This window comes from Cicer arietinum, chromosome 3, assembly GCF_000331145.2.
Source record: "Cicer arietinum cultivar CDC Frontier isolate Library 1 chromosome 3, Cicar.CDCFrontier_v2.0, whole genome shotgun sequence".
NCBI classification, from domain to species: domain Eukaryota; kingdom Viridiplantae; phylum Streptophyta; class Magnoliopsida; order Fabales; family Fabaceae; genus Cicer; species Cicer arietinum.
In genome coordinates this window covers 60697208-60714410 of record NC_021162.2, presented here as the reverse complement: position 1 = coordinate 60714410, position 17203 = coordinate 60697208, and the positions used below count along the sequence as shown (strand labels likewise).

The following is a 17203-nucleotide window of genomic DNA, read 5'->3' as shown; positions in this document are numbered from 1 at the left end:
TAAAAATAATATTACTTTTACTCTATCATCATAATTTAATACATGTACACTATCAATATCATAAATTAGAAGATATTGTACTATATAAATAATACTAAATAAAAATTACAATTAAAAAATATATATTAAAAAAATCATTAATTTAAAAAAAAAAATTTACAAATGAGTTGACTTTTGTGCGATGAATGAGTAATAATACTAATCTTTATGAAAGTAAGCAAAGTGCAACAACCACCTCGGAATTGAAAACCAGTAATAATTGTTTCATTAAACTCAGTGTTACTCTTTCGGCATGGTTACTTGCCAGTTGCCACCTCAGAACAGAAGCCCAAAAAAGCTAACCTCGCTTTCAAATTCATTCACTGCCCCCACAAAACAACAAAACCAACTACTTTAGGATCGCATTGTTTTCTGTGAATTCCTTTCACTCCCAAATGCCTGACACGTGTTCTTACCATGTTTAATTGGATCATTTCAGCTATAAATAAAACCTTTGTTTTCTTTCATTTCCGAGGGTTCTGTTTTCTCCTCTTGTTTGAGACACCAACTTTGCTTACTAGGAACCTTACTTTTGTTTGAGGATCATCCTTGAATTCAATGGAACAAGGTTTTCTGTTACCCGACTTTACTTTACCATCCAACTGGAAGGATCATCCTCAAACTAAAGTAAGTTTTTTTTTTTGTTCACTCACTCACTCACTCACTCAGTTTCTTCAGTTTAGTGCAGTATACTAAAGTAACTACTATCTTAACGAGTGATCGTGATTGTGTTTGATTATACGTCGGGTTTCACCGTTGAAATTGTAATTTATATTTTATTTTTAGAAAATATTGACACACAAATTTCACGTCAAATTTTGACTGACAGATAGTTAACGCAATTTAGATATATGATCAATTATGTTTGGCGGAAGGTTAATAAATAATGTTGCAATTTTGTTATCAGCGGAAATGATGACGATTTTAAAAGTATTTAACCATATTTTTTAGAGTGTTAAAGAATAAAGACTAAATTATATTTGCAATTCAATGAAAAAAATAAACGAAACTAAAATGATTCGAAGATCAAAGCATCTTAACAAACTTAAGAGACCAGATGTGCAATTTAGTCAAAAATAAATGATATATACACCAAAAAGTTATGGTAATTGTGTCGATAGATAGTTAATAAATTGCTACCTCTTGTTATATTCATTTACCATGTAGAACATCAATTAATTAATGGTATATTTAAAATTGTGTTAACCATTCAAATTATTGTAGTAGAATAAAGTAGCTACTTTGTTTTAGAATTAGTTTTGTGAGGTTGGGTTTGGATGAAGGCGTTCAACTCCTAAGTTGAAGAAGTTAATAAAGATCGTTGAATGTTTCTTACATGGTCTTGCAGCTTTTAAGTCTCGTATCAGTTTCTGTTGGTTTGAATGCTTTAAACTTTGGAATTATGATTGCAGTGTTACATAAATTTGGACACTGGGGATGTATTCTGTTATAGCGATGACATGCTTTGCTTTGTCGATGCCCCTCCCAATCAATCTCCGTTAAATGATGTGAGTTTTTAGTTCTTTCTCTCAATTGATACACGAAGTAGTCCCAAACTTAATACAAAGAAAGGAATGCTGTAAGTTATTACATTTCTGAAATTGAAACTATGTAATTTGTGGTTTTAGGGTCAAACCAAAATGGAAATTGGGGATATACCATCTGCAACTGACACTCTCTCTGATTCTTCTGACAAAACAACTCTAGCGATGAAAGCTGCTATTCAAAAAGTTTGTTTGTATTTATTTATTTATTTCTGTTTATTCATTTTGTAAGTTATTGCATTTATGAAAATTTGAAAATATGTCTGATTCTAGTGGAAAACTAAAATCAAAATGGACCAATCATTTGCGACTGAGGATTCATCAGATTCCTCTATGAAAACTACTGCGGGAATGGAAATCACTTCCACAAAGGTGAGTTTTTTAATTATTTTTTCTGCTCATTCTTTTTGCTTACCAGAATGGTATATTTTTTTACAACCTACCTCTCTTAGTAATTGCTTTTCAAGTTGCATGGCTTTGAATGTATGCAACATGTCAAACCTTGTATAGTAGTTATGGTTTAGCATTTGTTTCTTTCTTCTTCAATATTGAACTCCCCTTAAATACAAGGTTAGTAAGAAATTTATGTTGTTTTTTAGCCTCTGCTTTAAATGGGAAGTTTTAAAAGGGGATGTATTTTCATTTGTAGAGTAGATTTATATATGAAAAATCATATCTATTATGATTGATAGTTTTTTCTTTGGTGAAACAAAATCGTCAATCGATGTTTGATATAGAAATGCTAGCAACACACCATCTATCACTTCTTTTGAATACACTCTCTCGCTTATCGATTGATATTTATGTGGGTCTTATCAAATTTAAGTGGAGGCTACATGGTTTGGGGCGACCCTGGTTGCAAATTAGTGGATTTCACTTGACTTTCAACCATTAGGAGGGTGTGAGTTTGAGAGAGAGAGTGTGAAGGTACCTATTGGAAAGAAAATGATACATTATCAGAAAAAGATCAGATGGAAACAAAAAACCTAATCAACTTTGTATCTTTGAATACTGTTATATGTTTGTTAAAGATCTCGTGCTTCATGCATCATGTAATTGTAGATTTGTATTATTTATTTATCTATTAATTCTCTAAACTTCTTTTTGGCGGAAAAGAGACTTTGATGATCCATTCTAAGAACCCTTGGATTTGATCTCTGAGTAAAGCTGGAACATGCAGTAAGTTATTACATATCTAAAATATTGAAACTGTAATTTGTGGTTGTAGGGGAAAACTAAAATGGAAATAGGGGAGAATTTGTCTGCATCTGAGGAATCATCCATGGAAACAACTCTAGCAATGAACACTGCTTCCAATAAAGTGTGTTTCTATTTCTTTCTTTCTGTTTATTCATTTTACTTTACCAGGATGGTGTGTTTCCCATATCAAATCTTGCATAGTCATGGTTTAGCATTTCTTTCTTTCTTCAATAATGAAACCCCTATACATAGAAGGTTAATAAGAAATGTATACATTATTTTTTAGCCTCTGGCTTCAAATGGGAAGTCTTAGAAGGAGATAGATTTTCATTTGTAGAGTAAATGCATGAAAAATTATATCCAATATGATAGCGGAAATAGATTTTGTAGTTTTTTCTTACGTGAAACAAAATGGTCAATCTATACTTGATAGAGAAATGCTTGAAACACACTATCTATCACTCTCTTTTGAATTATTGGTTGATATTTATGTACATCCTATCAAATTTAAGTGCGGCGCAAGTACATGATTTGGTGGGACCTGTTTCCAAAATATTGGATTTCACTTGTACTTCAACCAACAAAAGGGTGCATATCCAAGCCAGAGTGCTAGAGAGCTTTTTGTTATTTGTTAAGACTCCTCTACTTGATATCGAACATATTAATCTTTGAAGTACTTCTTATAAAGAATGCAACCCAGCATATATCTGCTGAAAACTCTCTATAGTATTTATTGGCCATGAATTTTTTCTTAAAAAATTTATTTGGATCATCAATGGCCACACAATATGCCAAATAAAGCTTGCAGTAAGTTATTACATTTATAAGAATACATGCCAAATAAAGACTTGGATTTGATCTTTGAGGATATCTGGAACATGCAGTAAGTTATTACATTTATGAAATGTTAGGTTAAAGCTAAAATGGAAATGGAGGATGAATCATCTGCAAGTGAGGATTCATCTGATACTTATGAGGCAGAACCATATGCAATGGAAACTTGTCCCGAAAAAGTGAGTTATATGATAATGGAATAGATTTTATAGCTTTTTCAGTGACAGGAAATAATTAGCTTGCAAAGAATTTGATATTTTACATACTGTCACATGCATAGTATAACATCTTATTCTCAATTTGTAGGTTGAAGATCGTATAGTAAGGAAAAGGCGTTGCGGAACCTGCGGTGGACTAGGACATAACCGACGAACCTGCTCCTGAGCAATGTGAAACCTTAATGTTCTGATTCATATTAGTTTGTGAGAACAAAGTCTATGTTCCATTTGTTTTAAGTACATGAGAATATGATGACATTCAGATTAAGCATGGTTTATGGTGATTTCTTTTTGTATGCATATAGCCGTGCAACATATTTGCGGCATCATTTAGTTTAAAATGATGTTAGTAGTTCCTTTCTCATACAAATTTACTTTCTTCCTTGCTTGCTTCTTATTAACAAAATTGATTATTGTAGATGGTTTTTCTTTCGTAGGCTATTTGTTAGAACTACAATAAGCCCTTGCTGAGTTTAGTTGCCATGCACTCAGGGTAATGGAGGGGAAATAATTTAATAACATATTTTGTATTATTGAGAGAAAGAATCTCACTTAAAACCACATGATATTAAATTTAAGGTTAATTTATTTGATGCTTTTTAGAATTTACAAACACATCTCTGTAGGCTCATCTCCAAATCCCTCCAATAAATTGGAGGAGACCTGAAATTTCAAATTGACTTAGGTGGGGTTTTACTCTCCTACACTAGCCTATAAAAAGTTGAAACAAATAACTTAAAATTAGAAGACTTACGTACATTTATTTATTTATTTTTGAACATATAATAATTTTTCTCCTTAAAATAATAATGGTTGTTTATGATATAATTTATTGATTTTAGTCTCTAATATATGAATTATACAAGAAACTATAATTAACACACATTTGTACCAATTATTACTATAAGAAACTATAATTATTTCTTTTAATATATATTCGTCAGAATTAAATTGGTATCATATAATTTAAAACATTAACACACATTTGTACCAATTATTTGTGGATGTTTCTACTTGCCACCCCTACTACTATACCTCTCACTCATACATTTTTAGTAAAAATACAAATATATTCTTTTGATACTAAAAATTGACAACAATTCAAAATATCATCACTCTTCTAAAAATTCGAAACCTTGAAAAAGTAAATTTGAGAGAGTTCTGGATTTTTCAATATACCAATATACTTGGCATACGAAACTATGTACAGAATTTGGAGATGAAAATGTTCAGTATATAAAGTTTTTTCAAAATGAAATACTCGGTATCGTTTATAATACTGAATATTTGGTTTTTAATAAAGTCGGTATTCAATTATACGTGTCAAGTATTTTGAAAATAAAAAACATATCGAAGGAGACCATATTGAACAATAGCATACAGAGGACGAACACATGAAACATGATCAGGAGGAGTCGGAACAGAGTCAAAAGGATCCAGAGCATGGCTTTCCTAAAGGACCATATGACACATCCTTGTTGAGATCATACAAAGCACCATGTTGCTTGGTAGATTATGGCTAGGAGAGATAATTGGTTTAATAATTAGTGTTTTTTAATTATTTATCAATGTATCATTGAAATATTTATTTTATTGTATTATATATATATAGGACCGTGTGCTTTGAAGGTCGATCACCCGTGGTCTTAAAATTAAGAAGTTTAAGCTTAGTGACTTGCCCGAATTTGTAGATGAGTGGATTGAAAGATCAAATTTGGAGCAGTTGATTGAGTACCTTGACGATGGTTGACTATAATCTTGTATCAGCATTCTTCGAAAGGTGGCATAGTGAGACTAGCTGGTTTCACTTGCCTTTTGAAGAGATGACTGCCACTTTAGATGACGTGGGAGTCATCTTGGATGTTCCTATCACCAGACACTTCTTTTCTCCACATATTGATATGGCTAGAGCGGCATCAGTGAGAATATTAGGGGTGTTGTATGGAGATGCAATTGCACAGACTCGATTCAACAAGGGTGCTCGTTTCAAATTGAATTGGTTGAAGGATGAAGTTTTTCTAAAAAAATTGAGACACAAATATCAAGAGGCTACGAGGGTCTACCTTATTTATTTGGTTAAATGCTCTATTATGGAGGATAAAAGTACTACTCTAGTAGATGTAAAATATTTATTTTTATTTTGCAATGTGGTGAACTGCGACAATTGGAGATGTACCTAACTACTTTGATTATGTTGTATGATTACCTTGGTGACACAAGCAGACATAAAACTAGATAGAACGATGGATATATGATTCTTTTACATGTATTTTATTTTAGTTTTTTGTGTTCATATTAATTGTTGTACTTGTATTTTTTTTTTACAATGTTGGATATACGAACATTTTCCAACCATCTATAATAAAGGGGACTCTGGACCTGTTTCTACTGGACGTCCTCATTCTTCTCAGGGGACCATTAAACATACATTTCTTGGTGGAATTGTAGAATATCAACGGAGGTTGGATGCACTAACGATTGGTAATGTCATATCCACACATTATGTGGATCACAAACACACCTATATCTTTGATGTGTGTCGTTGTTTAGTGGCTACTTTTTATGTGTGACACAACCGCGAAGTACTTGCTCGAGAGGTGTTTTTGTCAGTTTGGATATATATAGAAAATTCCCTTTTCATCTCTTATTCCTCCGCTACCTATTGTAGACTACACATTTATGAGTAGACATGTAAGCATTTTGCAAGCCATCTATCACACAACAGTGCCATTAATTAACTTACCTGGATGAGTGTGTCAAGGTTTATATAGAGTGGTTTTAAAGGGCTTCACACCCTTGTCTCATTCTTGGTCCACCTGTTGCACCTCCACCTCTTGCACATCCAACTTTCGACACTTAAAAAGGAGGTTTCATATGATTATTGATGATTTGATAAATAGTTTTAATTATCTTAATCCATATAGTTCAACTTATGATCTTGTTTCTCATGCATTATGCTTAACACGTGGTGGATCTCTTAAGTAGTTTAGCATTTGTTGATTCCAGACTTGTTATCAAACTTACTTATTAGTTTTTGTTTGTAATTGTTGTTTAATACGTGACAGATTTGTGTATTCGACTCATTTATCACTTTTAATTACGACAACTTATTTATTACGTTGGACGACAACTTACACAATAATAGCTTTTAAATACAAATAATCTAGCCACTTCGCATATTTTACACAATAGTAGTTTTTACATCAAAGAAAATATGGATCTTAATATTTCCATTGTTGTAGGCGTGCTATGTTGGTTGTTTCCCATGCTCTAGCGTCATCACTAAAAATTTGGCCAATCTCATATGATTGGTGGCAACAAACTATGTGACTTCAATTTTAGCAACAACATATTAAATTTATTACTATTATGCAAAATATTCTTAATGGGATGAAGATCAATTTATTATTACATCCAATGATTATTGTTGACAAATCCAATGATTATGAGACAGTGATGAGAAACAAGTGCTTCAGGTGCATCTCTCATTGGAAAGAACGTCAAGTTCAATGTATTTGACAATAACACCAAAATATAGGCATAAGCTATCACCCTAATTCTGGAATGGTCAACCATATATCATCCTCCTACTTCCCCAAGTTAGTTATTAGCGATGACCCCTTATTTCTTGAACTCGTCCATTGAATAATGAAGAATACAAACCAATGTGTGTATTAATTTCCTTGTTCAATTGTTGACAGACTAATGACCATGACTCTTCAGTCCAACCAAGTAATGGTGAAATAACCCGAAAACTACAATTTTCATTTGCCTTAACATTAACTACATGCTCAATGGATGGATGAATAAATGGAGGAAATTGATTAAAATATTGTATAGATTGTTTCTTTCATGATTGCTGATATGGTTGTTTTCCTGACTTTTTGATATGATTATTCTCCTGACTTTTGAGATGCTCAAAACATGAAGGATCACAATGGACGTCATATTCCTTCAACTTATTTCTTTTTTTAACTCCACATTTGGTTTTAATTTTATTAGGCGATGGACACATAGAAGTTGTATATGGAAATGCAAGTTCATATACCTTACTCATCAATGTCATTTTCCCAATAACATCTAGTGTATGAAACTGTTTCCACAATGCATCCATCCCCATTGACGTGTCCAACTCGGGTCCGAGCTTTTCTTCAAGATTAGCCTTCATTGATAGATTCCTCCAATGAATATGAATTGTGTCTAATGGGATGTGAATATGTTTAATCTTATAATATGATAACTCACAAGCACTAGGTAATCCATGTGTTGTTCTTATTTCACAATCACATGTCTCTTTGTCAGTACCGACCAATTTAACTCTCAAATATTCTTTAAGAATGTGTTGTATAGTTACCCTGGATACAAACTCGAACAATCTCCTCAAAATTAGATTATTGTGCTTGTGCGCCACACCATTGATACTTTTCTGATACGACACTATAACATTCTCCAGATGTTACTTCAAAGTGTTGTTCACAATGTCCCAACTCCTACACAAGTCTCCTTTAGTATCTTGCAACATATTTTTTTTTATCATCCAATGAGCTGATTCAAATCTATACACAAATGAAAAACACCTAAATTTAAACAAAAAAGAGAAGATAAACAACTAATATAAATAAAAAATTAAAAAATAAACTAAATTAGAAACTTTGCAGTTTAGTACCTGTTGGTTGTTGTGTTTCTTAAATGCATAACATGATTTGTCTAAGTCAGAACAAAATTTCCCTTGAAATGAGTTGATCATGTATCTTTAACATAATCAACAAAAATGATAATACAAACATATACTAGCTTAAAGTGTTGCATATGTCGTTAGTAATCCATCATACTATAATAATAAATAATCTTATTCCACAAATTTGTTACCGACTCTTGTCTTTCCTTCAACGCATATTGCTTGCATTTGGCTCCAACATGTTTGTTAACATGAAAGCAACATAACAAATTTATCAATGATGGAGATACTACCTCAAGCGCATTCGTCATGGTAAAGTATTCATCAGTCAAAATCACTTTTGAAATTAAACTATCTTTCAAGAATAAAGTTTTTAACTTCTCTAACACTCAACAAAAATTATTTTGTTCTCATATTCCAAATGAGTAAATGCTACATTATATGTTAACTTTGTTGAGGTTACCCGTAGTACTTCAAACAATGTTTTGTATGTATTTGGGTGACACATGAAATTGTCCTTATTTCGATCTTACTTCTATTCTACAATTTTTTTAATTTTACCTCTGTCGTTCGAACATACACTCCTAATGAAACACTCATAATGAAAATTTTTAGATCCAATTCACTCCCATAAAGTACAAAATTTTAGGTATATAATTTTTTTTCAAAATTTCCAATTTATAAATAACATTAGAAATTTCAGCATTGCAAAAATCTAATACATATATTCATACTAGAAATTTCAAAATATAAATTTTCTGATAAGCACTTGTATATAGGGAAACAAAGAACGGATTTTCTATGTCGAAAATTTCTAAAATAAAATTTCTGATTTTAAATACATATTGGAAATAAAAAAAATACTTCGGTTCACATTAAAAAACACATGAAAAATTTATACAAAAAGTGACAAAATGTGAGAGTTTGAGTTAAATTGTGAGGAATGAAAATCCAATTGTATGTCATGTGTTGGTGTTGCATGAAAATACAGTAAGGTTCTTTAAGAGATAAACCATGGAAGCAAAAAATAAATGAGCTTCAAGATAGCAAGATAGAGTGAGTTCTATTTAATGAAAAGTTGGCTGTTAGAAAGCTTTTATGGCCGCCTATTTCCCATTTTGTTATCAACCGTAGAATTTGTACTAGACCCGATTACGTAGGTCATAGATTCACCTATATATTCTAGACTCAAACACAGAAAAAGCTCGTGGAGATGCCGTTCAATCCAACCGATAATTTATTAGAAACTTATCAGTTCCACGGCGGCGGCGGTACTGTCGTGGAGGAGATCGGAAAATTAATCGCGGTTTTCCACTGTGAAAACAGTGATCATGATCCACGGTTCCACTGGGAACCAGATCAAGCTTTCATTTGAAGAAGGTGGAGTTGATTCGATCAAATTGGAGCAATGACGGTAAAAAACGGTGGATCTTCCAGATTCAGATCTGGAGCCAGCAGGTTATGATCGGTAACTGAATTTGATTCAATTAGATCTGGATCCACCAGATCTCGGTGACAAGCTCCATCGTGATGTGCAATGTCTCGCGGTTTTGACAACTCTCTGTTGGAGTTCACCTTTGTTTATGATGATTCAAGGTGGTGGCGTCTTTGTTTACATGGTTATGGTGAACCTCAATTATGAAGATGTGAAAGTTGACAGTTGGGAGAAATAGTGAATATCTCCACGTGATTCCTTTTTGATTGAACTGTATTGGAGATGTACTTCTGAATGGCATTCTCAATTAGTTTGCCATCCGAATCCCGAGATGCTAATATACAGCCAGTTGGATTTGCCTCGGGGTTTTGATCAAGTGGCACATGTAATGCCAACGGGTTGCGTGTTGATGCATTTACTTTGTTTTTGTAACGATTTATTTTAAAAGAACGCTTTTTGTTATATGGCATATGACAAAATTTGTATTTTGATTATGACAGTCTTCAAATAGATTATTACTTGATGGGTTGGAATATCATTTTTTGAGATTCTAAATGCTGAAATTGAGAAACTTGGTCGAGAGCTCTTCAACTCGAAATTAGTCATCCGCCATATAACAAAATGTGTTCTTTTAAAATCGTTAAAAAAAAAAAAAAGAGTATGTCCATCAACACACTAACCATTGTCCATTGACATGTGGCACTTCATCATACCCCGAGGCATGTGCAATGGATGTATATCTTGAAAGCTTGGTTTTGACATGTTGAAAGTAAGTCCCTCTTCTGTTATTTATTTACTTTTTTGATAGATAAAGTGAAATATTTTATATGATGGGATAGGCTAATTGTATAGTTGAATGTTGTTAATGGTTTGACAATCTGTGATTTTTTTTTGTTTCTATGAATTTCGTTTACTTATAAACTTTGTTTTTGTTAATTGTAATATGTCTCTTTTGTTACTTTTGGGCGAATTCATTTGCAATTGCTTATTACTCATTACTTATTGCTTTGTTCTTGTTTATAGAATTGTGTTTAGTTTGAGCAATAAATTTACCACATAATAGATAGGTATGTTGTCTAAGTTATCTATTGCACTTATGTGGTGGAAGATCTTATGTCTTTTGAGTTGTTAATTGTTATGTAGTGTTTTGCACTGCTTTAGGATCATATATGACGAAATTTCCATGTTTACCTTTTAATCTGTCTTTATGTTCTCGTTTCATGACATTCATTTTGTCTCTTTTATTATCTTCAGGTGTTGCCGGTGGAATAAATTATCCATAAATACTTCTGAGGACTTTTGTGATGGAGTTCAGGTCAAACTCAAAGCCAATCTATACTCGAGGGCGAAACCTGGGGATGTAAATGTAAGATCAGGAGCTAGGCTTGGGTTTCGTGTATTGATAGTGCATTATCGTTGTTGATGTGTATAATAATTGTATTCACCAAATGCTGAATTATAACACTCTCCATGAATATGATGTTTTTCTTTGTAAAGATTAACTGTTGTAGTTAATGAATTCCTATCAATTTGCATTTTACTTTTGATTTGTTGACACATTCAAACTGCTTCCAAGATCTGGGTTTTGGAACAAAGATCGACGTTCAATAGTGAAGGAGAAAATTAGATGTTGGGGATATTACACAGCATTGAACCTGAAAGTAATATGCATTAGCTGGGATGTCTACCATCTAGTAGTATATGATATTTTGAGTGTAAAGTTAAATAGAGAGTTCGTCACTATTTACTAAAATTAGCAATTTAGCATTGCTTTATAGGATTTGTATGTAATCTTGAAGCATAACCTCCAAATAAGACACTTACATAGGTTGTTGATCAAATTATCCGAGATCTCAAAGCCACACTAGAGAGAGGATTGTAACTCCGAAAGGGCAAATGTTTGACCATGGTAGCAGATACTAATGTTGGATATGCAGGTTCAATGATTGGTAGAAGTTAACTTCATATTATATGTATGTCTTAGTGGAAATCTCATCATATGGAAAAACAAGAAACTAAATATAGTTGTCTTATTAGGTGCTGACGCTGAATTTCAAGCTATGGTGCAAACAATAATACGTGAAATTTATTTGAAGGATAAGTTTGAAGCTCCTATGAAATTGATTTGTGACAACAAAATATACACAACATTGCTCGCAATCTAGTTCAATATGAAATAGGCTGATGTTTCTTTATAGAGCTAAAACCAACTGATAAATACTTGAAACTAGGAATTGCATTGCAGCCACTACAAACTCCTAATATATTGTTCTCATACAAAAACATGTAGCCAACTACAATAAATCCACTTAAAGCTACATATTCTCCTATAAACTAGGTAAAATATTTCTAAAAGTATTTTGTAGTATTAATATATATACAATTTTGATTTTTATGGAAGTGGTAACTAGTATTATACTAATAGAGAGAGTTGTAGGTGCAGCAGGTAGCAACAATGGATGAGATGCAGATGAGGAATGCAGGGAGTAAGGTGATATTTAGTAGTTTACTTTCACTAAAATACCCTGAAATTGTTATTGTAATATCAGCAATTACTCGAGCGAAAGTTCCGGCTTCTGTTGACAGTAATCCTCCATTGAAGGTTCCACGAGAAAGCCTCGACGACATCATTTTGGATAGAAGTGAAAGGTTAACTCCTGGATTTATCACGCAAACATAACATATGAAGCAAACTTCTGCTTTAGATTTCAGAAAAATGAGAAACAATTTAATTTACAGATGAAACTTAAGTGCTGTTTCTGTAGTTCATTGATTATAATATGCCACCTTTGTTAAAATTTTCAGTTAAATTTAAAATATTTATGTTTATACTATTAGAAAGTATGACTTGAAAATATTAAAAAGAGAAAATAAAGAATTGAATCTAAGTTTTGTCATTAAAGTGTCTTAGGGTCTGCGATAAGAAAAATTAATTTTGAATGAATTGTTTGTACAAAATTGTATCTACAAAATTGTTTCTGGCTAAAAGTGAGTTGAAAGGGAATTAGTTAATAAATTCAAGGTTAAAACTCAATTCTTGAGGCAAAAGTTTTAATTTCTAACTTCAGTTAAAGTCAATTCTTGAGGCAAAATCAATTCTGCTCAAAACCAATCAAACATGTCAAAATCAATTCTAAACCTCTAGAATCAGTTTTGACTTCTCCAAAAGTGGAACCAAACATACACTTACTTAAATATCACAGCAGTTAACTTAGTTCAAGTTAACTTTTAAAACTATCCTCTTGTTTCCTTGTTCTTATATCCTCAATAAGTAAGAAAGAACCAACCTGTAACAATTAAATGCACTCTGTTTTCTGCAATCATTAGTACTTAATTATTCTTCAAGTGGGTTTGGTTAATTAAAGTATAAGCCTTGTTGCATGGTGAATCGGTGATGCAAAGTTGTCATCATTTCTTCTATCCATGTCTGTTTTTGTTTATTACAGTATAAGTTTAGGATATTATGAGAATAAATTACCTTCAAGAACTTCAGCAGACACAAAAGTGATAAGGGCTGATCCAACATATTGAATTACTGAGTAGGGGATTAATATTTGGAAGCTTAAGAGTAGTCCAATGCAAACCATGATTTCGGATGTCAGTAGAACTTGCCTGCAAGTACATGACAGACCATCAAGGAAAGATCTAAAATGTGAGAAAATAAAAAGGTCATTCAGACTCATCACATTGATATATGGCACAAATTCCGGTATAATTTTTACATCAACTCACGTGAGCCGATGCACAAATAAAATGAGTTTGTATACTCTATAATAAAATAGGCTCATTCACTCATTAATAAGAAACAATGAGTATTACAAAAAATTAAATTTTTATCTAGGTATACCTTTCTTCAAACATGTTGCTGATGTAGTTTCCAACAACAATATTCACAGGAAGGACAGTAAGACCAAGGCATGCAAGGAAAATTGCTACTTTGCTGGTTGACCAAACGAAATAGTATTCTGTTATGAGGCTAGATTCAGCGAGCACGATCTCCATTGCATATTTGAGCATAAAATAGACAAATAATTGAACCTAATAAGAATATTGATAGTTAGTGCAGAAGATTGAATAACACTTGATATACCATTATAATTGAGATGACAACAACTTCATATTTTTCACAATGAACCAGGTTCAGAAGGCAAGAAGATTATGTAGAAAAGATTTCAAAATAAAGGCATGAAATTATATAATAACAGGTTCCTTACCTTTACCGATGGAGTAAGCAACTTATATGCCAGCACAATAGAAGTAACAGGTTTGTGAGCTTCACTTCTATCAGAAACTTCTAGAGCATCATCTTTTTCATCTTCTTCTCCATCTTCATCTAGCTCTTTTGCTTCTGAATTCATAAGTAATGGTTGTGTATGCCGCCTATTCTCTACTGCAATATGTACTGCTTGTCCTATGCATATAGACAAAATGCAAAATACATATTTATTAAGTTGCTGACAGTGTGAGATAAGGCTCACATTAGATTTGTGCTTTGAGTTTAGCAATATTGGAAACTGAATTTACTAGCATGCATCTAAGAGATAAAACATGTGGCATAGTTATTCATAGGACAAAGTTATTTGACTCTAAACCATGACATTAACCTGATCTATGTAGAGAAATAGTTAGATTACTACAGCCTGATAGGTGGTGGAAACATGTTAGGCCGAACTAGACTTTGCAAGACCCAAGTCTGACCTGATAAAAAATTTCAAGGCCTGAGTCTGATTTGTTACATGCGATATTTTTTAGGTTTGATGTGACCTTTTTGAAAGTCATATATAACATATTAGCGTACTTAAATGGCTATGTAACATTTTCAAATAAGTAATTTAGCCTAATTTTGGATAAACTAGTGAACTAATAGGCCAATGAGATTAAGTTCTATTTTGAGACCTAACATGACTTTTTAGAGAATCTAACTTTATATGACATCCTATTTAAATTCTATTTTATAATGATACCTCTAAATATGTCAAAAATTGATGTAGGATAGTATGCTTAAACTATAGAAAATATTAGTAAATTTATAATTAGACACAAAATACAAAATTTAATATAATAATAATAATAATAATAATAATAATAATAATAATAATAATTTATTTATATTTACTTAAATAGGTCAGTTTGATAGGGCTAAAAGATTTTTTCAATAACATGTAGTTTGACTATTTTTAGTTCATTCTTACAAAATCAATTTATAAGGTAACAGGTGCTATTCTTTATATACTAATTTTAAGCTTTATCTCTTTTAAACGTGGGGCTTGGATTGTTCCCAATAACAAGTTTAATCTTGCCGCTGCTAAGTGTCCGAAAAGGCATCAAGTTTTGAAAGCAGAAAGAAGTTGATGCGAAAGTAATGATCTAGACCATTTCTAACACCCCCTCACCTTCTCTCATTGTAAAGAGAAAAGACCAATAAATAAAAGTGACATCATATAACACAATGAGTACAAGGAGCCTTGCTGATTTACCAGTTTCTCTTTGATAAGCCACAAGATTTCCCGGTTCCTTGAAACAAATCGATAACCAAAGTAGATAAACAAACCACGCCAGAGCCATTACCCAGCCAGGTAGTGTGTCTTGGTTCATGGTGAGCTTGTAAATCCTAAAATCAGTCTGCAACAAACAAGCAATAGCTGGACCACAAGCCATTCCAAGAGCACTTGCACTAACAAAACCTGCTGATGCCTGCATCCGAAGTTTCAATGGTACACAGTCACTGATATAACGCCTATTAACAGCCCTTGCAGAGCCTAACCTGAAATACCGCGATTCATTGACGGCATCAATGAATTCAAGTTAACAAAAATTGGCAATTCCCTTCCAAAACAATGATTGGTTACATATTTTACAAATCTCGCTGTTGGATTGAAAGTTCATATCATATAAATTATTTATGTAAATTTTTACTTAAATCTAAAATCATTTGATGTGTCATTGAGAAGTATCAAGAAAGCACTTAAGAAGTTAATCTTTATGCATTTCAACAACATATCAAATGATTTCAGATTTACTTAAAAATATACAGAGATAACCTATAAACTTTTAGAGTGGTAAGTGTAACTTTACTTACCCACAGAAAAGGCGACCCATCAGAAGAACAGCTACTGAGTTGAGATCATAGGCCAATGCATACATGGTGTTTCCAATTATAAGAACAATGCTACTGAATACGAGTGGTCTTAGATACGATCGGTTCGACCATGCACTGAAATAAACAGAAGCAAACACCTGTGCAACCGCCATTGAACCAATGACCACACCACACACACTTGCAGCAGCTCCAAGGCTCAATGAGTAGTTGTCTGCCGTAGGTACAATGATGTAAGTATTGACCATGTACAAAAATGTGCTCGCCAAGTTCAAAAGAAGTGACATAAAATGATAACTTTCATCAAAAGTGTTTTCTGCAGATGGAGATGGTGGCTCCTCTTGCATGATAAATGCATGTCTTCCCAAAAACTGAAGGAAATTTGTTGAGTTGGATAATCTATCTGCTGCTACTTTGATTGAACCAAGAATAGGATCCTTCAAGACAACTCAGAAGCAGATTCTCATCAAGTGTTGGAACAATACCTTAGATGTTACTTATGATTAAACCATAACTTCAAAAAGTAAAAGCTAAGCCGCAATTATGCCTAAAAAATATATGATTAATTAGGTTCACATTCATTATAGTAGGTTTGATGAGTCAACTTTCAATTTAGAGTCAAAACTATCGCTCTTTCTCCTATTTGGCCCTTGAAATTTGAAATATAAAAGTATAATAATATTCCCTGTACTATTATTAATCCATCAAGTCTATTAAACACTTCATAGTCCTTAAAGAAACATTCTAAACTATCATGTAAGCAATGGATCAAGAACTAACTTGATGAGCATAAGAAGGTTGATCATATATAGAAATGTAGCTTCCTTGACACTTTTGTAAATCGTGAAGGTCTGCAAGATTATGAGACAAGACTCCCACAACTGCACCTATTCCCTGCAAAGAAACTATTATATGATATTTCTTCAAACAAACAAAGTGATTACGTGAACATAAAAGGAAGCTAAAACAAAATATACTACCTTACATTTTGTAATGTTAAGCAGGATATACATAATATATGAGCTTCAAATGGCTTGAATATATATTTTTTTTAAATGTGGTGTCAAGGTTTAGAAAAATTACCACATGCCTTAGAACCTGTCTTAGCTGAGAATAAGGATGATTTGCACGAGTCTTGACATAATAGTCTGTGAATTT

The 17203-nt window shown here is 32.4% G+C and overlaps 2 protein-coding genes and 1 long non-coding RNA gene across 4 annotated transcripts in view; 2 read left to right on the top strand and 1 right to left on the bottom strand.

The window, feature by feature from the left end:
- The first annotated feature begins 250 nt into the window (after nucleotides 1-250).
- On the top strand, nucleotides 251-4227 carry LOC101493066 (uncharacterized). Its single transcript, XM_004492638.4, has 7 exons — nucleotides 251-666; nucleotides 1452-1547; nucleotides 1668-1769; nucleotides 1857-1955; nucleotides 2812-2904; nucleotides 3695-3796; nucleotides 3924-4227. The coding sequence occupies exons 1-7, from the start codon at nucleotides 598-600 to the stop codon at nucleotides 3999-4001; spliced, it is 639 nt and encodes a 212-aa protein (XP_004492695.1). The 5' UTR covers nucleotides 251-597; the 3' UTR covers nucleotides 4002-4227.
- Nucleotides 4228-9016: 4789 nt separating this feature from the next.
- On the top strand, nucleotides 9017-14219 carry LOC101492834 (uncharacterized). Of its 2 annotated transcripts, XR_012162363.1 has the most exons (3): nucleotides 9074-10717; nucleotides 11203-12597; nucleotides 14087-14219. It is a non-coding gene; the product is annotated as an uncharacterized lncRNA (long non-coding RNA). The 2 variants fall into 2 exon arrangements; XR_189533.4 differs by lacking the exon at nucleotides 14087-14219 and having other exon boundaries at nucleotides 9017-10717; nucleotides 11203-11488.
- Nucleotides 12100-17203, bottom strand: part of LOC101492502 (SPX domain-containing membrane protein At4g22990-like) — a 13204-nt gene continuing 8100 nt past the window's right edge. Inside the window, exons 6-13 of the mRNA XM_073366191.1 lie at nucleotides 17129-17203; nucleotides 16826-16939; nucleotides 16028-16482; nucleotides 15426-15712; nucleotides 14163-14359; nucleotides 13796-13986; nucleotides 13427-13560; nucleotides 12100-12605 (exon numbers count right to left, since the gene is read on the bottom strand). The exon at nucleotides 17129-17203 is cut by the window's right edge and continues 10 nt beyond it. Coding sequence (XP_073222292.1) covers nucleotides 12367-12605; nucleotides 13427-13560; nucleotides 13796-13986; nucleotides 14163-14359; nucleotides 15426-15712; nucleotides 16028-16482; nucleotides 16826-16939; nucleotides 17129-17203 — 1692 coding nt within the window. The 3' untranslated portion in view covers nucleotides 12100-12366. The remainder of the gene's footprint in view (nucleotides 12606-13426; nucleotides 13561-13795; nucleotides 13987-14162; nucleotides 14360-15425; nucleotides 15713-16027; nucleotides 16483-16825; nucleotides 16940-17128) is intronic.

Coding starts and splice junctions, on each gene's coding strand:
- LOC101493066 (XM_004492638.4), top strand. CDS start 598: ATGGAACAAGGTTTTCTGTTACCCGACTTTACTTTACCATCCAACTGG. Junction 1,770..1,856: donor TGAAAGCTGCTATTCAAAAA/GTTTGTTTGTAT, acceptor GTCTGATTCTAG/TGGAAAACTAAAATCAAAAT. Junction 1,956..2,811: donor TGGAAATCACTTCCACAAAG/GTGAGTTTTTTA, acceptor TTGTGGTTGTAG/GGGAAAACTAAAATGGAAAT.